This window comes from Vespula pensylvanica, chromosome 20 (assembly GCF_014466175.1).
Source record: "Vespula pensylvanica isolate Volc-1 chromosome 20, ASM1446617v1, whole genome shotgun sequence".
Taxonomy (NCBI): domain Eukaryota; kingdom Metazoa; phylum Arthropoda; class Insecta; order Hymenoptera; family Vespidae; genus Vespula; species Vespula pensylvanica.
This window is the reverse complement of record NC_057704.1, coordinates 1,973,206-1,992,748: the sequence shown is the minus strand read 5'-3', so window position 1 is coordinate 1,992,748 and position 19,543 is coordinate 1,973,206. Positions and strand designations below refer to the sequence as shown.

Here is a 19,543-nt window from a genome sequence, read left to right as displayed (position 1 = left end):
TACATATACATATATGAATCAGCATTGCTGTGCTGCTTGTTCAGCTAAAAGCTAAACATTCAATGCAATTGGCGTTTCTTAGAAGACGAAACCAATCCGTAAGAAACATCGTTATAAATGGCCACCATATAGTGTTAAACGGATAAGTGATCTGTCAGTGTTACGACGACTATGGTCTAAGGGCGATAAAAAGAAATTCTATATAAATGTGACAATTTAGTGATGTGCGGAATGCTAGCTTCATATTCTTGCTGCATTATCGTCTGGACTATTTATTGTTTTTTGCAAGGTAATCATTTTTGCATCATAGAGAATGTCATGTAATAGATCTTTATTTTCTAAATAGTAATAATGATTTTAATTTGTCATTGACTCGATATATCTTATAATTATTTGTGCGTTCTTTTTTCTCTATTTCTTTTTTCTTTTTTTCTTTCTTTTCGTTTTTCTTTTTCTTTTTCTTTTTCTTGCTCCCTTATCATCTATCTTCACATCAATTGTAATAATATTTTATTTTTATTTGATGCAACACACTGTAAAAAATATTTATTCCTTTCTCTCTCTCTCTCTCTTTTTTTTTTTTTTTTTTTTTTCTTTGACATTACAGTTCATTCATTGACATTCCATGTCATTTTGTCACACAATGGACCCGTTGTATCTGGTGGTACGATTACGATCAAAGCAGATTTGTATACTACGGGTGGCTACCGACCATCAGGCTCTTTCAGATATATATTGACCGACGATGCTCTCATACCTCATGAAAATGTAGTCAGTATTTAAACTATATTATAATTCTATAAGTATTTATACACGCACATGCACATGTATACAATATATATATTTTTATTTATTATCATTTTTAAAAAAATATTTTTAGACAGAGTCAACGAAGAATACAACAGTATATTGGAATTTGACCTATCCTCGAGAGAAATATTCTGTAGGAACTTATAAAGTTGAAGTGTTAGTCCAAAGATATTTCATTCTTCATTGGAGTAATGTAACTAGTAGTCGTATAAGTTTTGAAGTAACTTGTAAGTATTATAATGTTCGCAGACAAATGTATATCTTGAATTATTGATTTATAGATAATATATAATCATATTAATTTATATGTAATTTTTAATATCTTACAGCACTTCTTAATGGTAATATCACAATGTCACAATCAAATAAGACATTGAATGATAAGTTTGTTTCAACTGCATTAGAAACACAATTTGGTATTGATATACGTAAAGGAGATTATAACTTTATAATAGAAAAAGCAACATCTATATCAACTTATTGGTTCATTGATTGTCAATACTATGGAGAAACTAATGATTTAAATTTTTCTTATAATTTTACAAATGCTGATATGTCTCGTGATATCGCAGCTTTGGTGATTGCATCGTATGAACCTATAGAACCACCCATTACAACCACAGCTGCAACTATACTACCATCAAACACTACTTCGAATACTTCTTTAATAAATAGCACCGCAAGTACTGTCCTATCAACCACTACTATATCGCCTACAACTATACCACATATAAATACAACGATAGCAACATTGATGACAATTACGCCTGCACTTAATTCAACTGGGAATACAGTAAATACTGGGAATATTTCATTTCCATACGTTTGCCTAAATACATCTATTTTACCAGATCCAAATAAAACGTATGGTTATTTCACAAAACAAATTTCTGTTCGAGGTAAATAAAATACATAATAATTTTATTGTATAATAATAATAATAATAATAATAATAATAATAATAATTAAAACAAACGTTTTAAAATACGAGTTACGCATTGAGAGAAGTTTTATATCGAGATTATTTTATAGCACCAATAACGAATATCACAATCAAGGGTACAGATTGGATTCAACCTTGGGACATGTTGTCTCTTAACGCAACTTGTAATGGCTCAGGACCATTTTATAAATGTTTGGAATTTCACCAAGGCAAATATAATGTAACTGGTAATGAGACATGCGAATACGTAGACCATCTAAAATCATGTAATTTTTCTATTGTTCGTTATTTCTTTGAACCTACTGAATATACAATTTTGGTTATATTAAGCAATGATGTCAGTAAACAAATTTATTCTAAAACCATAACTGTCTACAAAGGTATGTATGCATTTTTTGGTAGACGAATCTATTCTACATTTAAGATCGAATGAAACAATTATATATTTATTATTCATTATTTTTCAGTAACACCAAAGCCACAGTTGTCTGTTATCGTTGTCCCTGTTTCTTGTACTCTTGTAGCTGTTGTTTTAATAGTTTTTGGTGTGGCATATTACATCCAAAGTAGATCAAGATTCACAGTTGAAGTTGCAGATTTTGACTTTGGCCAGAATAATCCTGAGATGGAGTATAAAACGTTTACAGAACGATTGCGGGATTCATTTAACAATGCTGTAAGACCAGAAAGCAAACATATAAGTGTACGAGCGCCTCATTATGGCAGCATGAACTACAGAAACATATAAAATGCATCATTTAATGCAACCACTATTAACAATAAAAGTATACTATATAAACAATTCCGTAAATTGATTATCTTATGAAATATTTGAGAAAATTTTATTGAAAAAAGTAATATAAAGATTTATAATTATTCATTCAGATATTTCGTAATATGATCACTTTATAATAACTTTATCCTAGTAATTTTTTAATGCAAGCAATATTCCACCCGATAATGCATGTAAATATGTAAATATAATAATTGCAAAGAAAGAAAAACAAAAAAAGAAATGATTTTATATAAAAATTTTGTTTGATGAATTTTTATTTTTAGGGATACAAACCGCTTAAAAATTCAAATACTTTACAAACATAACATTTGTAAAAGAAAAAAAAATTACAATACAAACTTTGAAAGTTTGTAAGGAGTACTTTTAAAATTGAAAGCAAATGTACTTCTACAATGAGCCAAGAAGTCCAAGAATGAAGAGGTTTATTGAATCTTATGCAGCAGTATTTGTAGATAATAATGCTGTTTCACATAAAATTAGTATATCATTATTCACTGTAACCATTGTGATCATTCCGGAGTGGATATGAGAAACATAACATCAAGATTCCGCATGAATATTATATACATCTAATAAGGAAAACACACTGAACATATTTTATGAAGAATCAGTGTAAATGCAATCATCATTATGTGATGGATAAGAAAGTATGCGCCATTCCAACATAATTTTTCCAACTATATGAAATATAGAAATAAGTCTATGTCCACGCAATATATATGTATATTATAATTTAATAATAAGCTTATGTAAGTCTAATTTGTGCACAAGAACCATTTTTAATTGCTTAACGTACGAAAAAAAAAAAAAAAAATAGAATTGTATAATTATATGTTTTTATTATTTTATCAATCTATTTTTTTCATGACAATCCATAAAGACAATCTGTCTGGAAAAGTAATAATCGTATTGCGAGCAATTTGTTAAAAGGCTATCGATAATTTCATCGTATAATAATCTATTAATTATATTTATAAAATTATGATAGCCAAATATTCAAATTGCTTTGCGTAAAAATTAATCCTATATGCATATATTTTAATTGTATAGAAATGATAAGATTTGCGTGGAAGTAAATTTTTTTGTTATTTTCTATGTTATTTTAATAATGTCTTTTACGAATTTTCTTGCGTTTAATATTACAAATTATAAAGGAAAAATTTTTTTAAAAATGGAGATATGTAAAAATTTGTGGATTTACAAATTGATTTAGACTGAGCAAAGTGTGTGAAAATGAAGAAAAATTTTTCATAATTTGTATACGTTCTGTTAACTTATGATGTATACGTACATACATACAACATACATGCATACATACATACATACATACATACATACATATATATATATATATATATATATATATACACATACACACACACATATATCTCTATCGCTTGGTCATAGATAACTCTAATACGGGAGCGATAGTTAAAATCAAATTAATATTCTTCTCTGGTTTCTCATAGAATAGTACAAAGGTAAATCGAGAAATGATAAATGAGTAATAGGGATATATAATTATTTATTCTGCTATCTTACGATAATTGTAAAATAATCTGATTGATATTTAATTGTGATAAATAAATACAACAAATTCATATACGTTGTATTTTGTTATCCGAATGAAGTTTACAAATCTGCTATATAAATTAAAATGTCTTGCAATTCAAATTAACGTGTAATATCATCACATTTGACTTTATATAGATTTCCTTTGCTTACGTCTGAATCAGAATAATTTATATTTATTATTAAAATGAAATAGCAGTTTTGTGGGCATAATTTATTAATCAATTATTTCGTTTTTTATTTTTAAATATTGTATTAAACGGACACTTTTCGATTTACGTATTTATCAACAATTTCGAAAATCATGACAACGACGTTTACTTCGAACAAAGAAAAAAAAAAAAGAAAGAAAAAGAAGAAAAAGAAAGTTATTTTTAAGATAGACACTGTTACTTTATTTATAAAAATTTTGGCATATATTGTGAAGATCGAATATTAACATTTATGCAGAATCCTATATGTTTGTTGATCATTTGATGCACTATGGTTCACATGCAAAGCGTACTAATGGTGCAATACGTGCACATTTACTTACACATAGACGGCTGTGAAAATAAGAAACGAACAAATATGTTAGCTCCCAAAAATTCGATCGAATTCACTATTGTTTCATATATGTTAACAAATACGTATCTGTTATTATTTTTATCTTGTTTTCATATAACCGCTATGTTTAAATAACGTCATTAAAAATATCATTCTCACGGTAGTTGAATTAGAATGACATTTGATTGACATAAGTCAATAATATTTCAACAAATATATATTACAGTAGTATTATGTATTATAGATTATAATTTATATACACGTATGATTATTAATAGATTATGATATATAATCATTGAAAAAAAAAAGAAAAAAAAAATGAAGTAAATAAACGCAATCAATTATTAGATTTCACTCCTACATATATTCGTTTATTTTTATATATATATATATATATATATATATATATATATATATAATAAATTTCAATAGTTATCTAAGTATAATCAAGATAAGCACCGATTAAAAATAATTCGATAGTTAATATTAAATTGTTCCATAATTTTTATCGTATTTAATTATTTTTGGATAGAATTAAAATGAATGTAATCTCGATAGAGGAAGGGAATGTATTTAATCAACAACAGTCATTATATTATTATATTCTCTATCTACACCTTATCTTTTTATTTAACAAATAATTTCAACAAATTATAAATGCAAATTTGCAGAATTTTCATTCTTTTAGATAGAAGATTTTTTGATAGGAGCATACGAAATACGATAGAAATTATGTTACAACGTATTGATTTAATACTTCACAAGTTTTAATATACATATACTTTCTATATATATGTATATATCTATATACATATACATATACATATACATATATATATATATACACACGTTTTCCAATTCGCGATATACGAAGCTTATTGTACTGTACAAAAAAAAGGAAAAAAAAAAAAAAACTAAAAAAACAGAAACAGAAAGAAAATGAAATTCAAGGATATTGCTGCAAATTCGGTGGTATTTTAGTTGTGCTTTTCTTTTTCTTTTCTTTTTAAAAATTGGACCGTCCCTCCAGATATATGTACGTACGTCCGGTCTTCTTGTTTTTCTCTGAACGTATCAATGTTCCTCTTTTCTTTTATTTCTTGAATCCTAATTTACGTAGAGCCTTTAAGTCCACGCCTCCGTAGTAGTCTTCACTGAGAAATTCATCGTTATAATTGATGTTGATATGATTATTATCATTATTATCATTATAATAATTATTATTATTTCCTATTAAAAGGGGATTTGTAAATATTTTTACAAATTGTAATCGATAGGAATAAGTGATATTTACTTGTCGCGCTTACATGAATTTTAATCGTTCCTCAGATTCTACTCAAGAGGATTGTTACTTATACATACATACATACATACATACATACATATATATATATATATATATATATATATATATATATATAAACAAAGTAAACATGCATTGATAGATTACGTTATGAAGTTTTAAGACAATACAACATATACACATGGCATCGTTATTTGATCGATATTAAATTACAAAAATGTTCACGTGCGTGCAAACATAGGAGAACGCGAGGAAGGGGAGAGGGAAACTAATTGAAATGAAAATTTAAGCTATATTAATTGATATTAGCACTCAACATAAAGAGACGAGGTCGAAAGAGAGAGAGAGAGAGAGAAAAAGAAAGATAAAGAATGAGAGATAAAAGATAGGTAGATAGATAGATAGATAGATAGATAGATAGATAGATAGATAGATAGATAGATAGATAGATATATAGATAGATAGATAGATAGAGAGAGAGAGAGAGAGAGAGAGAGAGAAAGAAAAAGAGATAGTTAACAATTTACGGTCCATATTTTTATCTCATATTTATTAGATAAAAATATTTCTTCGAATGATGATATGATAGTAATAATTTAAAAATAAAAAAGAAAAAAAAAAAAGAGAGAAAAAAGAACGGACCGCAAAAGGTTAAACATTGAAAGTATAATTTTTCTTGTCTTTTCTTTTTTTTTCTGTTTTTTTATTTACACGTTTTCCACTTTTTTTTTTTTTTTTTACTATAAAACATATACAAGTCGGCGATTTCAAGTTTGACGGAAAGGAGCTCAATCGACCGAAGTCGTAGATCAAAAAGATAACTCTTTTTCGTTACTTCTTCTTTTTTTGTTTTTTTTTCTTTTTTTTTTTCAACGTTTTTTTCTTTCATTTTTGTTTTTTCTTTTTCGGCAGTCGCGGTGTCAACGAACTCTCTTAGGTTAATTAAAATTAATGATCAATAAATTTTATATCCTTGGAATGATGCGGGATAAAATGAAAACGTTTCTTCTTCTTTTTCTTTTCTTTTTTTTTTCTTTTCTTTTCTTTCCTTTTCTTCTCTTTTCTTTTCTTTTCTTTTCTTTTCTTTTCTTTCTTTCTTTCTTTAAATCCATTCAGAGATATTATTATTGGAAGTGCGAATTAGTTTGTTATCGATTATATTTATTGCGTGTATAAATAAAGAAAAATCAGATACGTTATTTATTTTAATTATTTTATTGATATCGACATTCGATATCAAACCGATCGGCACTTCCGAACAATGATTGTGTATATATATATATACATACATACATACATACATACATACATACATACATATATACATACATATATACATATATATATGTATATATGACTTTGCACTAAATTCAATAGATCAATGAATCGTTCGTTAACAAACTGATTAACAATCAGCCAATACTATAATTTACATTCAGACTCGTAATTAGCGGACATCAATCATTGAAGCTATTAAAAAATATATCAATGATATAATCGGGACGATAATAATTAGATACGTATATCCATTTACATAACACAAATTTCCAAGATCGTTATTGTTATTATTAATATTATTATTAATATTAATATTATTATTATTATTACTATTATTATAATTGTTGTTTTTGTTGTCGTTGTTATCGTTGTTGTTGTTGTTGTTGTTGTAGTTGCTGTTGTTATTTTTTTCTTTCTTTTCTTTTTTTTTTTATCGCGTTATATCGTCCATATCGATTTTGTAAAAACGTCGATCGTTTTTTATTTTTCGAAAGAAAGAACAAAGAGAGAAAGAGAGAGAGAGAGAGAGAGACAGAGAGACAGAGAGAGAGAGAGAGAGAGAGATCCTCGCGATTTTAATTTCGGACCTTTCCAAATTTATTTTATAATACATTATTAGTAACGATTTCGATCGTGTTCAAAGAGAAACGCGATTCCAAAGAATACGTGTTAACGATTTTTCTTCGACGTTTAATCGGGGGAGGGGTAGGGGTCAGGGGGTGGCAGGGTCTCGTTTAAAGGCGGTCGATTTTAACGGATTGGAACCGGTTACTCTTTTCCAAAAAAATGCGAGAGAGAGAGAGAGAGAATAAGAAAAACAAGATAAAGAAAATATCATAAGAAGGAACTTGCGATTGAGTTTTGAAATAAATGAAGGATCAAATGAGATAACGAAGTAATAGAACAAATAGTATTATGATAAATCGAGGATTTGTATGTTTGTACGTGTATGCGTACGTGTATGTGCATGTATATGTGTATGTAGAAAGAGAGAGAGAGAGAGAAGGAGCGAATGAGTTGAGAAAAAGTAGTATAATAAGAAAAATTGAATACAGAAAAGAAAGAAGAAAAAAATAAGAAAAAAAAATAATAAGAAAAAGAAGAAGAAGAAAAGGAGAAGGAGGAGGAAATGATAAACGAAAAGAAAAAAGAAGAAGAAGAAGAAGAAAAAAAAAAGAAAAGATAAAGAAATAATTGATAGAGTAGATTATTCCTGGAGAGGTGCGGATGGCCTCGCGGGTATCGGTGCGGGTCTAGGTTTGCCTTGTGATGGCTTCCTCGGTTCGCCAGAACTTTGAATTCCAGCGAGCAACTCGCTCTTCCTGATGCTTTTTAGGTCCAAGTCACCATAGTAATCCTCGCTGTGAAAGCAAAATGGAAATAATATCCAAATATATGTTAAAGAAAACATGCGCGTGCAATTTGATTCATTATTTAATTTAATTGTTTCTGCGTCAGTATGCGTGTTTATGTATGTACGTGTACGTATATTTGTTTGTTCGTTCGTTCGTGCTTGTATATTTGTTTGCGTGCGATTGTTTTGATGATACACCTACATAGATAATATGCGTGTAGATTTTACAACGTCTACGTGCAAGAATATTTTCAAAACATATAGGTGCGAGATACGTAAAGGTAGAAAAAGAAAAAAAAAAAAAAAAAGAGAGAGAGAAAAAAAATCAATGATGTCAATGACGAAGATTATTAATTAATGGTTTAATATTTAATAATTTTTAAACTTTACACGAGAGAATTGTATTATTAAAGTATTATATAAGCGTTATAAGGATATATATATATATATATATATATATATATATATATATGCAACAATAGGATTAACATTTGTTATGGTGGATATTACTCCATGTATACCCAGGACAAACTACTAACTTACATTGTGTGCACAAAGTGTACGACATCTCGCGAATTAGATCAAGTTAATACAGTGAAAGTATGGCTTCGAGGGGTGTGGTGGGGGGACTTGAGGGGCGTGGGGAGGGTTGGGAACGAAAAGTAAACGATAAAACTCTCTATATATATACACACACACATATAATGTGGTTCACTTTCGTGATACACTTCTCGAAGGTAAAAGCTATCACGAACCGAGGTAGAGATCTCGAGGTGTGATTACGAGTATTTAAAGAGAAAGAGAGACAGAGATATATATACAAATATTTTTCTCTGTTTTCTTTTTTTTCTTTTTGGACGAACTTCAAAGGTTGTTCATATCCTTATTATTATTATTATTATTGTTGTCGTTGTTATTATTATACTTACCATCCTGGAACATCCTCAGGATCCTCACAAGCACCGCTGCCGTCGGCGTCACCGATTTTGAAGACAGTTCCGATTGGGCAGCCATATTCTCTAGCTATACCTTCGAGACATATGTAGTACTTTCTGCAGTCCTCAGGATGGGCGTGTCTACTGAAGCTGCCGGATGCACCGCTCACTTCGCCTGCGGCCGGACACGTGAAACCTCCTGCGACCTCTGTGCAACATAATAAGTATATATCTACGTATGTATGTATGTATGTATACTTTTGTCCTTCTTTATCTATACAAACATCCTTGTAATAATCTAGGTCTCGTTAATAAGAAAGGAACTACGTATATAGTAAATAATTTCTAAAGTAGTAGTAGTAGTAGTAGTAGTAGTAATAGTAGTAATTAAGTTTATAGTAATAGTAATCGGTATTAATCATAATGGATGATATATTCGCGTTTACTTATTTATCGTAAAAAATTCGATCGAATAAAGGAATATCATCGATGGTCCATGAAAATATCTTTCATAGGTTAGAATTATCTATGAGATTTCTATTATTTATTGTTTGTGACGATTGTAGTATCGTCGATCGTTACGCGTATAGATTAGTAACGAAAGAAAAATTGTTTGTTATGAATGAAAGAATCTGTTTCTTTCTTTCTTTCAAAGTATTGTGTACTGTATCATATATTCGTATTAATGTTTTACTTTTTTCTTTATATTCATATTATATGTATTAATCATATATCTTACGTATTAATATTAATGTTTTATTTTTTTATTCGTATTAATATTGTATGTATTAATATTAATATGTAATTTCAAATATATATACATATATGATTTAAATACGTAAGATAAATAATTTGTAATATTAATATTAGAAATGCTATATCTTATGTATTAATATTTCGTAATACTTACCTTCGTTTCTACATTCGGGGACTTGATCGGCCCACATACATACTCTCGCTTCGCGATCGTAAGCAAGTCCAGGACTGCATTGATATCTCGATGCTTCGCCGTTCCAACAATTCCAAAATACGTCGCATTTCTTTTCGTCTGGGAATATACCGTAAAGACGAGCACAATGCGGCGTACTAATTGGCGGTTCCAATTGTGTTCTCTCGCCGCAATCAACGTTGTGAAGATAATCACAATTCTCGGTAAGGAATTTACTATCGGACGCGTCGAACGCCAAACCATTACCGCACGTTTTCAATTCCGCCAAATTGTTCTCACACTTCCAATATTTGTCGCACGATATGTGATGGGGATAAAAACCAAAGTCGTCCGGACATTTGAAATTTTCTTGAGCGTTGGTAATGCCTGTAACGAAGAAGAAGAAAAAAATATATATATATGTATGTATAAATAAAGATAAGAACAAACATACAAATTAAATGTGAAGAAAAGAAACAAAAATTATTCTCTCTTCTCTATCTTCAAAAAAAAAAAAAAAATGTTCCTGATTAACTTCAACGAAATCGTTTGATAAATAATATGTATATTAAAAATATTATATTAATATATTAAAGAATATATAATAATATTATTACGAAAATAATATGTTATTCAATAAGAAGTATATATATTAATTAATTATATTATTAGTTATATATTATATTATTATTATTATATTATAAATAAATATATAATCAAAATATTAATTATATATATATATATATATCAAAACATATATTAAAAAATTCGAGGAGATCCAGGGACACTTTTTCTTCGACTCGAAAATTACTTTCGCTCTCAACGCAAGAACTGGTTTCGTTTAACCATCCTGATGTTACGTAGGCTAACATGGAATCGTGTTTCTCTTTCTCTCTCTCTTTATCTACCTTCCATTTATTATCTCTTCCTTTTAGAATTATTATTCTTCGGAACTCGGATGATTTTTAATCCTTCGTATTTTAGTTGGATAGCGAAATTTTCTTCGCAAGAAGAAACGGTAAAAGAAAAAAGAAAAAAAAAAAAAAAAAAGAAAAAGAGCATTCATTGCGGTTAAACAGAAGAATTCTAAATTATGGTTAATAATGTTCTCTGTCGACAGACACCGGAGATCGTGTCTAATACCAGGGTTTTATTTCTCTATCGCTCGTCAAATAACTCGTTCGTTTAAATGATACGAGTCGACAGAAAAAACAACAATAAAAAAAAAAAAAAAATAGCTAATAATTGTACGTTACGATCAACCGTAAACAAATCCACGAAACTACCGGAAGAAATTCATCGAGGAAGTATCTTCATTTTTCTTCGACATTAAAACGACCGATTATTAGAAAACGAAGAAATCAAGATTTTTCAACACAGATTTTTCTTAAATTCGATCGAACAAACTTCGGACAAAAACAGAGAAGATATCTATTGTAAAACAATTCTAATATTATCTTTTGAAACATTAACGATAATAACGTAATACTTCTATCCGTATTTTCTTATCTCGAGAAATTACGATTACGATTAGAAAAACTATTCAAAACAAAAACAAAAAGAAAGAAAGAAAGAAAGAAACAAGAAATAATAATAATAACATAGAAAAGGAAGATTAGACCGAGGATAAACGTAACAAAAAAAAGTGAGCTTAATTAATCGGCGTTAACAATTTTGCGCTTGTAAACTTGTAATACATCGAAGTAGTTACGTTACTGCGATTTCTGTACTCGAATAAATCCTCTTTTTTTTTCTCGCGACATATATACATAAATAAATAAATAAATAAATAAATAAATAAATAAATACATAAATATGTACGAACGTAAATATACGTATATACGTAAATGTACGTACGTACGTATGTATGTAAGTAAGATGGCCGTTGGTATAAGCGAATGCGTTATGTAAGGATACGGAGCTGACTTTCGCCAGACGCTTTCACTTTGGGCCCAGAGCCAGCAGGATAGGAGCAGCAGCTGGTGCAGCAATAACAGAGTTGTTGCTGGAGTGGTTGTTTCCAACTGGTGGTGGTGGAGATGCTTGGAGGTGTTTGGAGGTAATGGTAATTGTCATGGTGGTAGTGGTGGTGATGGTGGTGGTAGCCCTTTCTTCATCCCGTTCACTCGTTTCGTTTCTGTTCTACGTTTGCTCGACTATCGCTTAAGTAGCGACTCATAGAAATATAAAATCTTGTCTATGTGTGCAACGTTCATATGCCACGTAGCTCATATCAACGAGAACGAATTTATAGAGTTTGAGAGAGAGAGAGAGAGAGAGAGAGAGAGAGAGAGAGAGAGAGAGAGAGAGAGAGAGAGAGAGAGAGAGAAAGAAATAGAGAAAGATAGATATATAGATAAAGATAGTTAAATAAATAGATAGAAAGAGATACTCGTATTGATCTTACATATTAATCCTACACATATAGATTAACTTATAGATACGATTTATACATTCCTAATGTTCATTTCTAACTCTTTTCTAAATTATCCTTTTCCTAAGTCTAATAGATCTAACGGAATACCAGTTCCTTGAATTCGTCGATTAATATCGTCACGCTCGAATTAACGTAAACGAAACTTCCGCGTTCGGAATGGAGATCGGGGTAGGAGAAGAAGGAGGAGGAGATACTTATCACGTTATACCGAATCTTAAATATTAATTTCAAATAAATCGTCTTAACGAATATTACATTTCATTCTTAAGTAATATTATCCTTGAATACTTTGATCTTCTTTTCGCACGGTTCGACGATTATAAAAAGAACGAGAGGGAAAGAGAAAGATAGAACAGAGAGTGAGAGTGATCGAGTGAGAGAGAAAAAAAAGAAAAGGAGAGAGAGAGATGAGTTAAAATCCGGGCCAAGGTTATCCTCGTATGTCAAACGAAAGGGGAAGGAGTTCGACTCTCGCACGAATTACATCGTTCTTATGTCGCAAACTTATGTCGGAGTCTCTCTCCCTTTCTCCCACCCCCATCCCCACCCTTATTCACCCTCCAACTTCCAACTCACTCTACACCGTCCCACCTCCCACGTTTTATTTTTTTTTTCTCGTTGTTAATGCCTTCAATGGCTTCGATTTAAAAACTTCGAAGGTGTGGTCTTTACACGGGGACGAACGAACGAAAAACTTTCTCCGTTCGTTTCGAAGCACGTTACGATATAAATTTTCAAGTAATAAAATTCTTTATACGCGTTTATCAACAGTTTTTCGTCTCATCGTTATCATCCTTCTTCTTTTCGTCCTTTCTCCCTTCCTTCCTTCCTTCCTTCCTTCCTTCGTCGTTCATGTTCATTCATTACTTCCTTCGTTTGATTTATTTTCGTCTCCGTTTTCCTCCATTTTTATTTTGTCGTTCGTTCTTTCTCCTTCACGTTTTAAAACTCAATCACCATTTTTGTTGATTCGATACAGATTTTTTTTCTTTCTCTCTCTTTATTTTTTTCTCTTTTTTTTTTCTGTTCGGTGCGTTCTTCGCTTTTCTATCTTCTATCTTCCGTTTTTTCGTTTGACGTGGGATTAATAGTATCACGGTTAATGATATGTATTACGAACGAATATGCCCACGTGTTATTTTCTATACTATTATATATATATATATATGCATGTGTATATATATATATATAATACAGAGGTAAAATCGTAGTGAAACGTCGATAAGCTTAGAAAGTTTCAAGATCTTCCGAACGATATTTCTAATGTAATTAATTTCTAACTGTATTAATTATTATTAACAGCGCGACGATAAATCAGTAAGTGGAACTTTAAAGATATTTATAAGAAAAATAAAGGATAAAAAAGAAGAATAAAAAAAAATGAAATAAAGAAAAAATATAAGGAGAAAAACGAAATACAAATAAATAAATAGGTAGCACATGTTTTAACGCGATTTAACGAGTTCATAGGATTTCGTTTAAGGTTCGTCAAACTAATTGATTAATTAATTAATTAATTCATTCATTCATTCATTCATTCATTTATTCATTCATTCATTTATTTATTCATTCATTTATTTATTCTACGAAAAAAAACAAGAAAAAAGAAAAGTATCAGTAACTTTCTCATTACGTTAAGCAGGGTCTCTTCTAAGCGTTAATCGATGTTAGAACATAAGATAGAACGTAATACTTAAGAATTAAGATTTCAAACATTAAAAAAAATTATTCACTTTTAAGGCTTACTTTTTGCAGTTGAAAAATATCTAATATCGGTTTTGATTAGTAGATTTTTTTTTGTACGTCTTACGTTTTACGTTTTACATCTTGCGCGTGCGAAGTTTATTGTTTATTAAAATTATAGTTTGAAGTAGAAAAAAACATTGATAGTCAGTCAAACGAGATTACAACTACTTAATGGACATCCGCTTATGCGTTTTATAAATACATACATACATATAAATCTTCACTTCGTATAAAGAAAAAAAATCTTTCGAGATAAAGATGCGACGAGTAGATAATTCGACGAGATGATAATTCGCGATTATTCACATGCATTATTTCACACACTTTTGGTTATCGTCGTCGTCATCATTTTGAAATTCACTTTCCGTGTATACGAAAACGGGACGCGACGCGACACGGATCAGACCGGACCAGATCGGATCGGATTGGATCAGAAACTTAAAGATATATACAAAACTCGCGTTTGTTTTTCGTTAACCATCGTCCAACGATACGTTTTTTCTCTCTCTCTCTATCTCTCTTTCTCTCACGCAATCCCATCTACAACTTTAGAGAGAATGCATCCTCACCCTCACGTTTCCTTTCATACCACCCTTCGCGCATTTTTAACCCCCATTTTTTTTTGAATCTCTTTCTTTTCCTTATTTCTTACTTTTCGCTTTTCTTTTTCTGGGTATTCCATTCACGCACGATTTACTTCTTTTATCAATTACATACCGGCGATCAGAATGGCGGCTATCACGTAGTACGTCCTCATGTTGATTCAAAAAAATGTTCCTGATGATTCCTTGTCTTGCTGTCTTTGTTTCCCTTCCCGTTAATTATTTATTACGTGTATATATCAACGTGATTACTTTGACGTTAATTAATTAAAAAATCTTAATATATATATATATCAAATATATATTTTCTTCCTCGTGTTAATCGAAATATTTAACAAAAACAGAAGGATGACACTTAATATTACTTCACCACGTTCTTAAACTCCGTTCGAAAGGAGAAAGAGATCTCTCTGTGTTCGGGGTCTACGGGATCTCGAACTTTATATAAGGCATCGGTCACGTGTTGTGCCCTTCCTTACTCTTATCTCCTCCTTCTCCTCCTCTACCCCGTCGCCATCGTCGTTACCACCATCGCAGTCCCCTCTGTTCTTTCTCTTCGTTGCACCTTTTCCTCTTACCTCTTTCCGATCAGCACCTCCACTACCACCATCAGCACCTCCTTCTTCTCCTTTTTCTCCTCCTTCTCCTTCTCCTCCTTCTGCATCTCCCTCCCTCCCTCCCACCCCTTCTTACTCTTAGAATCCTCTCTTCACTCCTCATCGTTTGTTGTCTCTTCTTCGCTTTTTCGCGACGTTACTTTGAGAAAAGAGGTATCCACGTACCTCACAGACCCCTCTTTCTTTATATAAGGTATGTGTGTATGTATCTATGTGTGTCTATGTGTGTACTATGTATTAATGTATGTGTGGTATGTGTATGATGTATATTTGCTGTGTACACGCTGTATGTTTGCTATATATACCGTTCTCTGTATGTGAGTGTGTGTGTATGTGTGTGCTGATATATATATATAATCTTTCTCTTTCTCTTTCTCTTTTCTCCTTCGCGATGTACCTTTTCCCATCCATTTTCTTTTTTTCGGCCTCCGCAGAAAATGCCATCCGTAGGCTCTTAACGACGCTGCGGTGCGGTAGTGCAGCGGCACGTCATGACGCGACACGATACTCCTTTTTTCTCCTTCGCCATTTTTCTTCTTAGTTTTCTTTTTTTTTCATTTTTGTTTTTCGTAACTCCTCCCTCCATCCTATTTGATCGAATGAAGGAAAAAAGGGGAGAAAGATTAAAAAGAAGAAAAAAAAAAAAAAGAGAAAATTGAAAATGTATGTAAGATTCGTTCGTTCATTTTTTCTCCATGACTTTTTTTTCTTTCTTTTTTTTTTTGTCTTTTTTCTTTTGTCGACCAAAGTCATCGCACGATATATGGTTTGTCGGAGCGATCTCTTTTTTTCTTTTTCTTTTTTGTTTCTTCGTTCTCGTCGTTGTTTTACCCTCTTAAATTATATATATATATATATATATATATATATATATGTATGTGTAAGTACTTACATACGTAACGCTATAACTCGGCGCTCTCGGTATTTGCGGATCAGTGATTACGAACAAGGAAGATCTTTTTGTATTTGTATCTATGTATGTATGCATATTAAAGTAATACTATCGACAATACAACATACTTCTAATTTCACACATTCTTTGTTATAATATATTTTATCATATACGAGTTTACTTTTCTTATTTTATTTTCTTTTTTAGTTTTTCGTTTAAACGATCCATTCATGCATTATTTTTTCTCATTGGATCACGTACTTTCTCAATGATAAAAAAACAAAATGATGTGATCGGTGAATACCGATCGTGATAATATAGTTATTATTTATTATTGTAAAAACGTATATTACGACACATTGTAAAATGTAATAAATAGATGAACGTTAATGTTTAAACAAAAAAAAAAAAATAGATATAGGAAGCGATTAATGGATGAAACTTTAAATAGGAATGCTGGTTCATATTTTTTTTTCCTATCCTAATTGACTAAGTCGTTATTTCGCAAGATATAATTCTCTTTGATCGATTAGGAAAGTTGGTGATATTTAAAAGAAGAAAAAGAAAAAAGAAAAAAGAAAATCACTTCGACAAAACAAAATATATATACGTATATATATATATATATATATATTTGATGCAGCAATGAATATTCCCATGCATTGATGTAGATATATACATACATATGTACATACATATGTACATAACATACTATATATTCTATGTAGGCGCGTACATTTATCATAATGTCGTATAATTAAGATAACAATAGCCTTCGCTGATCGATCTAGGCCGATGTGAAATAAACCATAAGAGTTAATGCCTGCATTAATCGACTGAGATCTTACGAATCTTTCGTTTTACTCGCAATGAAGTGTAAAATTATTTAAAAAAAAACTCGTACAGGTAGATTCAACGATTGATTGCACTGCAATAACAACAACAATAACAACAACAACAACAAAATAGAAAAAAAAGAAGTAAATAAAAAATATTGTACAGTGTAGCACAATACAGTGTACGTATACGCATAAAACGTAAAATTCGTAAAAACATCGGGAAAATAAAGATTTCGATAGAAATAATCGTAAACTATTCGTAAAAAAAAAAGAAAAAAAAAAAAAAATTCGCATAAGTCGATGACGAGAGAAGTTGGATACACAGATAGATAAATCGGTTATATTAAGATCACGTATCGATCGTTGCCGAGGTGTACCAAAATGTGGGACGATGAGCAAGATCGATAAAAATGTAAGTTGAAAGATTTTCTCATGGTGAACAGACGGAATACCGATTGGTCGAGAAAGAGAGAGAGAGAAAGAAAGAGAAAAAGAGAGAAAGAGAAAGAGAGAGAGAGAGAGAGAGAGAGAGAGAGAGAGAGAGAAAGAGAGAGAGACGAGCGTTAAGCGCGTTCTTGGAAAGACCAAGGACGATTTCGAACAAGGTGGTCACGCATGTTAATGCCCCAGACGCTTTCGACGACAACGGAACTTTCTCGCTCCGTTTAATCCAGTTTCTCGAATAAATCGTTTTAAGCGAGCTCCCGTCAGTCGGTAAAGACACACCAGAGAGAGAGAGAGAGAGAGAGAGAGAGAGAGAGAGAGAAGGAGAGAGAAGGAGAGAGAGAAAGAGAGAGAGTGAGAGAAGGGAGACCACACTTGGAGCTCGTACGTACGAGAAAGAATCTATGCGGAAGGAGACTTTGATGTTGACCTTGGAATGACCGCGACATCGAAGTACGACAACGAGCTGCATGAAACTTTTTTCCCTTTTTTCTTTCTTCTTTTTATTTATTTATTTTTCTTTTTTCTCTAACAGACTCGTAACCTATTGAATTAGGTGTACAAAGTTCGAGAGTGGAATCGTTTAATTTTTTGTTTTTTTTTTTGTATTTTTATATATATATATATATATATATATATATAAAACAGAGTGGGTAATACAAAATTGATTTTAATAAGTTCGAGAGAGAAAGAGAGAGAGAGAGAGAGAGAGAGAGAGAGAGAGAGAGAGAGAGAGAGAGAGAGAGAGAGAGAGATCGTTTAATTTTTATATCTATTTCTTCATTAACTTATTTTTTTCTTATTTTTTTTTTCGTAATAAATTCGAAACACAAAATCGTTATCACTATCCTTTATTTATAAGATAGATCGTTTCCTTTACTCGTTTATTTTTTTATCCCGTTAAAAAAATATTTTCTTTCCTCTAATTATTTTTTTGTTTCTTAAATTCACGTTCACTCGTTCGTCCGGGCAAATAGTCCACGTGTGACGAAGATTTTGATATAATAGAGGAAGTGCATTGCCGGTTGGCAAAGAAAGAAATGCCTTCCGGATAACGGTAAAATTGCAAGCAAGATACGGCAAACGGGCAGTGTATCGTGATATGATAGTGTGGGTGTTACATACCACCGTACGTCAAGGATGCAGGTGTTAGCTCCCGATCCCGATCCCGATGTCGGCATTGGAAGTAATGCGGTTCCGATATCCTGCCTCCCTGTCCCCCATCCGCTATTAATATTCGGCCTCGCTAGCCGATTATGCATCCTGATCCCGTTATCCTTCTACCTCGTGGTGCCTCGCCTCGTAAATCCGATCCATAAGCATGCAGACAACTAACATTAAATTATAATATATATATATATATATACATAATTATTATTATAATATATATTTAATTATATATAATTAATATATAATATATACTTAATTCATTATAATTATATTAATTAATTAAACAATTAATTATATATATATATATATTAATATATAATATATTTATATA

The 19,543-nt window shown here is 30.8% G+C and overlaps 2 protein-coding genes across 5 annotated transcripts; one reads left to right on the top strand and one right to left on the bottom strand.

Annotated features, from left to right (window-relative positions):
* On the top strand, nucleotides 1–4,578 carry LOC122636001. Of its 3 annotated transcripts, none has more exons than XM_043826779.1 (7): nucleotides 1–289; nucleotides 608–771; nucleotides 881–1,037; nucleotides 1,140–1,709; nucleotides 1,843–2,133; nucleotides 2,221–2,456; nucleotides 2,813–4,578. In XM_043826779.1, the coding sequence occupies exons 1-7, from the start codon at nucleotides 223–225 to the stop codon at nucleotides 2,852–2,854; spliced, it is 1,527 nt and encodes a 508-aa protein (XP_043682714.1). In that variant the 5' UTR covers nucleotides 1–222; the 3' UTR covers nucleotides 2,855–4,578. The 3 variants fall into 3 exon arrangements, with proteins under 3 accessions (XP_043682714.1, XP_043682715.1, XP_043682713.1); XM_043826780.1 differs by having other exon boundaries at nucleotides 2–289; nucleotides 2,221–2,429; XM_043826778.1 differs by having other exon boundaries at nucleotides 2–289; nucleotides 2,221–2,538.
* Nucleotides 4,579–5,603: 1,025 nt separating this feature from the next.
* Nucleotides 5,604–15,687, bottom strand: LOC122636017 (protein obstructor-E-like). 2 transcript variants are annotated; one of them, XM_043826815.1, is made up of 4 exons: nucleotides 15,366–15,687; nucleotides 10,448–10,852; nucleotides 9,532–9,745; nucleotides 5,604–5,821 (listed from the first exon to the last, which is right to left on the bottom strand). In XM_043826815.1, the coding sequence occupies exons 1-4, from the start codon at nucleotides 15,403–15,405 to the stop codon at nucleotides 5,761–5,763; spliced, it is 720 nt and encodes a 239-aa protein (XP_043682750.1). In that variant the 5' UTR covers nucleotides 15,406–15,687; the 3' UTR covers nucleotides 5,604–5,760. The 2 variants fall into 2 exon arrangements, with proteins under 2 accessions (XP_043682750.1, XP_043682749.1); XM_043826814.1 differs by lacking the exon at nucleotides 5,604–5,821 and adding an exon at nucleotides 8,357–8,609 and having other exon boundaries at nucleotides 15,366–15,685.
* Nucleotides 15,688–19,543: the final 3,856 nt, after the last annotated feature.